At 55.0% G+C, this 5,480-nt stretch overlaps 1 protein-coding gene across 1 annotated transcript; it reads right to left on the bottom strand.

The window, feature by feature from the left end:
* Positions 1 to 863: 863 nt before the first annotated feature.
* LOC103771714 (ethanolamine-phosphate cytidylyltransferase-like) lies at positions 864 to 5,405 on the bottom strand (the record flags this gene model as incomplete). Its single annotated transcript, XM_008939019.1, has 5 exons — positions 5,324 to 5,405; positions 4,392 to 4,553; positions 2,525 to 2,591; positions 1,978 to 2,062; positions 864 to 908 (listed from the first exon to the last, which is right to left on the bottom strand). Coding segments are annotated over exons 1-5 (441 nt in total), but the record flags the coding sequence as incomplete, so codon positions are not given.
* Positions 5,406 to 5,480: the final 75 nt, after the last annotated feature.

Consider the following 5,480-nt stretch of genomic DNA (forward strand, 5'->3'; position numbering starts at 1 on the left):
CCCTGCCACTGCCCTGCCACCCCCCTGCCACTGCCCCACCGCCGGGCTCGAGCGCCTCGAGGGCAGTCCAGGGCAGGCCACACAACGGGCAGGAGGCAGAGGGCTCACTGAGTGGGGTCACACGGGGTGCCCGCTGCCCACACCTCCACCCTGGATGCAGGCACCAGGACACAGCCCTGCTGTGGAGCAACGGGCTCTCTAAAGCCTGCTCAGAAAACCCAACATGCTGGGGAACAGAGGATGATTCAACCCGCCCAGCAGACTGCCTGTGAGTGAGGACTGACTCAAGCTGCAGGTCCAGGTGCTCACTCATCAGTGACAACCCAAGGGGGAAGAGAAGGGGGAGCTGAATGCTGTGGAGAGGCAGCCAGGCCCTGAGCTGGGCACGGCAGCAGGGAGCCCCCGGAGGCTGCAGTGCAGCTGGGGGACAGGGTGTGTGAGTTCTGCAGTGCTATGCCAGCTACCTGCCTCCCGACACAACACTGCCCAGCCCTAAGGCAGCACCTTTACAAACACAGGCACTGGAAGGAGAATCCACAGAGGCTGTCCCTGGGATGGAACGAAGGGCACCGGGGTCCCAAAGGGAGCAGCAATAGGGCATTTACAAGCCAGCCAGGAAAACAGCCAAAGCTCAGGGGGTGCAGCAGCTCTACAGTACTGCTGAAGGGCAGCTCACCCGCCAGCCCCGTGCAGCCACGTCTGCCCCCTCACTGACCACAGCAGCTGCTTCAGGGGCAGCAGGCATTTACTGAGGTTACCACTAAACGTGGGGGAAAAAACAGCCCTGCAACACAGGAAAGCACATCTGGAATCCTCCTCAGACAGGACAACAACCAGATGTCCACAACCAGAACTCACATTACCTTCCCAAAGTTGTCAGTGTGCTTCCGATAGTCTAGGTCCTCATCCTAAAGGGAGATAAAGAGTCAAAATATTTAAGCACTCACAGAGCTCATCCAACCAAGAACATGCTCGCATGTGGCAGAAGTGCTGGGAAGTCCAGGCTCAGACTGCACACCATTGATCCCTGGCACTGAAGGCTGACAAACTAGTTAAAATCTAAACCAGAGCTGCGTCCCAACGTGAGTCAGATGGAACGTGTCCTTATCTGATCCCAGCTGGCACCACAGCCACGGTGCCTCTTGCCCAACCTGCAGACCTGGCAGCACTGCACACCTACGTCCTCCCTCAAGTACACGAGCCCCCAAGAGGAGTGTCCCTCCCTCCTCTGAGGACGCTGCACTGCAGACGGGCTCGGAGCTCTGCAGACACTGGTAGCACCGTGCCCAGTCTTGTGAACTTACACACTACAGCTAAGCCAGTCTAACAGCTCAGCACAATAAAAGATCTCCCTCTACCCCTGATCCTCCTGTGGGTCCCCTGTCTTGTCCCTGCTGTTATCTAGGTGATTCCATTCACTGGATGGCTTGTTTACCTGAGTCACTCAACCCATTAACCAACACAAAGCTACTCTCTTTTCCTTTGGTCAGGTTAGCTGTATACCAGGTAGGGAGCTGAGGAGACTCGAGAAAGGTCTGGTAAGACTAGAGACAGCAGAAGGCAGAAGCATGCAGCTCAGAGGAAAGGAAGAGGACTTTCCAGCTCTGGCAGCACTGGGCTGACCAACGACCAGCTGGCTGGACACAGGCCCATGGGCTGCACTTGCAGTGTCCCTCTCGGAGAGGGCACAGGCTCCAAGGCTCCCACGGCGTCCTGACGCCCACAGCAGTCACAAGGCAGGGGAGCTCCCACCCCCCACCCCCTTCCCAGGCAGCACGGCTGAGATCACACGGCGATCCCAGCCAGCCTGCAGCAAACACACAGGTTGTCTTGCTGCCACTGCCCATGGTCAGCTTGTCGGTTCTCCAGGCACCTAGGAGGCAGAGCCGGGAGCTCTGCTGCCATTTGGGGCAGCAAAAGGAAAGAGCTGGCGTGTGCCCTGGACTCCAAACTCCCACCCAAAGCCCCCTGACTCACTATGTTGCTGTGGTGAGCCTTAGTCATGAGCAGCATGCGGCCAACGAGGTCGGTAGTTGACACACCCTGGGTGCGTTTGCATTCCCTGCAGGGGAGACAAGCAGAGGATAAAGCAGAAGCCCCAGGAGCGTATGCTTCTTTCTCTGCCCACCATGACCACAGGGACACCTGATAAATCCAAACCAGGGCCCAGCCCAAGAAAGTCTCCCTTCTACCTGCTCTTGGTATCAAGAGAAGCATTCATCTGCTGAGCCTCTGCATCTCCTTCATGCCACAGCAACTGCTCACATGAGGAAAACTCACCTTGCACGGCCTGGCCAACAGAGCTAACTCCCAGTGACCAGAACTAGCACCCCCCTGGAGCCAGTCAGCTGCTACTCTGTGACACTTCCCTCAAGCCAAAATGGTGGGAGCAGCTGAAGCTCTGACACACACTACAGCAAAATAACAGCCTGGCCTGAAGGTAGCTGTGTTTCATCTGCTTTCCTTCCAAGGCAGGCACCCCCAGGAGCTCTGCCCAGAGAGGAGGTGAGCAGCACGGTGTTACCTGTAGCGCCCTGCTGCCTTCACCTCCTCATAGGTGTCCTTGCCGTCGATGGTTAAGGTGATGTCATCTGCAGAGAGAGAACAGCCTCAGAACTGCACCCCAGGCCCTCCTGCACAAAGGCTGTTTTAGACCGACAGCAGCAGCAGCTGCCCAGGTCCAGCACATGCAGCAGACCAGAACTGCCACCCCAATCCTTGCACACCCATGGGGATACATCCTGCACCCTACCGAGCGGCCACGGCTTTCGAGACCGCCCTGACTGTGGAGACAGGCACGTTCCTGGATGCCAAATGCCATCAGCCACCTGCTCCACTTCTCTTTAGATAGCCCAGAAAACCTGAGCCAGTTGCCCTTCCAGCATCTCCAGCAGCAGACACGACTGAACGACTGTCTGAACAACAATAAACAGCTCCATCTGCCTCAGCACTAAAAACCACCTTCACTTCCCCAGGAGTGGCTTCAGCCAATGGTTCACGTGACGTTTTCAGTTAGTCCAACACCCAGTTCTGCCCTCGGTGGTGGCACTCCTGCAGTGACATCCAGCTATCCCTCTGCAGAGTGCATTCCAGTTCATCCCTGGCATAGTCCCCAACTCACTCTACAAGGCCACCTCTCACCTACTGTAGTGATAGTACAAAACCTTCACTACGAACCTTAGGCTGGCTTTGGTTTGGCAGGGCTGCAGGCAGGGCAGCACTGCCCGCTCAGGAGGGCTCTGCTGGAGTGGCAGCTCAGCACAGCCATGGAGGCCTCCGAGGAGATGTTCCCCAAGCCCACACCCTCACCTCAGGGCACAGGAGATGGGAACAGACTGCCAGCCCAGCTTGGTGTGCCAGCAGAGAGGCAGAAGCAGCAGCTCTGCTGCCTGTCACCTTCACAGCTAAGCTCACCTCCTTCAAAACTCACCTCTTGCATAAACACAACCTGGCAAAGCTGCAGAACGTTGCTCAGGTAGAGCTGCCGAGGGATTTGGCAGCTGGGATAAATGCAGGAAAACTGGAACAAAGTTCACAAGTGCTTTTCTTGCCATAACCCTTCAGCACGTCTAGTAAGGGGTCACTGACCCCAAACACATTCAGGGCAGGCAATTAATTTAACAGACAATTTAATAATTACCCTCTCCACATGAAGAATTGTGTCCATCTTACAGAAGATAAATTATTTCTTTACACTTCATGGAATACTTGGCCTATCGACAGCAGGTGGCTGGGATCAGATGAGGAAGGACATGTGAAATGGGTGCAAAGACCACTCCTGATTAAACTGCACAAAACACCTTCAGAGGGGCAAGGAGGAGGGGCTGAGGCAGAACAAACAGTTCCAGGAAGGGACCGAGTACAAAAGCAAGAATGTTTCCTCAGAACACTGGTTCTCTTCAGCCACTGTAAACTGAAAAGTATTCATAACAAGAACTAGGTCTCTGACCACGCAGCCAGCTAAGCCCCTGAACAGCTTACCAGCTGGCTAAGAGAGAGCAGCTTTCCAGACCTGATCTCATCCTAGGGGAAGCAGATACAAACACGACTGCAGTTCCACACACTGAGCTGATTAACGGCATTCTTCACCTTTAAAGTTTCGTACGAGACTTTCCCCTCTGTGCACATTTCTGCTGGTGCTAAGGGCAGCCTCATGATTTCTCACCCAGCACGTCTCACGGGGTGCTGGAAGCCCAGGGGCTGCCTGCCCCGAGGGTGGCCAGCACTCAGGCAGATGTCTCTGGAGCACCAGAGGAGCAGCCCTGCTGCCCAGTACCGGTAACACACAGCTCCAGGTGAGGCAGCCCCCGAGGGCGAGCACTGGCCACAACTCTCCTTGGTTCCCAGAGGGCTGGTGTTAATAGAACTGTCACCTTCAGAATTCCACTCACCACCATGCACACAGAAGTCACAGTTATATTTGTCCAGGGTTTCCAGTGTGGTGACGTAGGGAGCTCCTGGAGCAATCTCATCCACCCACTTGATGGCTTGCACCATTTTGTACCTCTCCTCCTGTGTAAAGACAGGGGGGCCCTTGTGCTTGGCAATCTCCTCTGGGCAAGAAACAGAAAAACCCAGTTAGAAGCATGTACTGCAGCAAAAAGAGCCTCTCACCTAAGAAGCCTCCCTCTTTTTGGGTGCAGCTAACTTTGTTGCGGGCCTAAACTCAGCTTGGAATCAGAAAATACTTTAATTCAGCTGCATTTCCCAAGTGTGTAACAAGGGCACTGGACTTCACTCGGAAGGTGAAAGGTCCCACTGCCTCCCTGTACCCAGATACCTCCTTCTGGCAGGAGGGTGTGGGTGTGGGTGTTTACCTGGGCCTCCTGGCAGCCCCCAAGGGGAAATTCCCCTTTTAAACAGCAGCTCCATGCTACACTCGATTCACACTAGAAAACAGGCATCCACAAACCAATTTAAAATCCACCTTCACACACAAAACCTAGTTGCTAGCACTTCCAGATGGGCCTGAAACTAACTTTCGCTGCACAGCAATGTTTTGGCATACCAGTTCTGCAGTTTGCACCAGCAAAACCAGACTGATTTTCAGCTGGTTAAACTGATTTTCCAGCAGAGGACACCAATCGCCTCTCAAGCAAAGCCTGCAAGCTCTGAACTACCTGTTTTTCACTCTGCAAAGTGCAAAAGGCGTGACTCCACTCCCTTACCCCAGGAAGACACTTTTCTCTTGGAAGCTGCTGCTCCTGGAGCAGAGGAGTAAAGAAGCCAGCTCTGTTACCAGGACAACTCCGTGCTCTCAGGGTTAACGGGGCTGGGCGGTTCTAGAGGCAGCATGAGGTGAAAAGCTGTGAAAACCTCTTACCATCCGTGTGGACGCCAACAATCAGATAATCTCCCATGGCCCGAGCCTGGCGCAGCTGGTTCGAGTGGCCATAGTGCACCATGTCATAGCTAGAAAGATAACGGCCCCGGTTCAGCCTGGGGACGGGGGGACGCGCTCTGCCGGGCAGCCGCGGGAG

This window comes from Merops nubicus, unplaced genomic scaffold (assembly GCF_000691845.1).
Source record: "Merops nubicus isolate BGI_N331 unplaced genomic scaffold, ASM69184v1 Scaffold51534, whole genome shotgun sequence".
NCBI classification, from domain to species: Eukaryota; Metazoa; Chordata; class Aves; order Coraciiformes; family Meropidae; genus Merops; species Merops nubicus.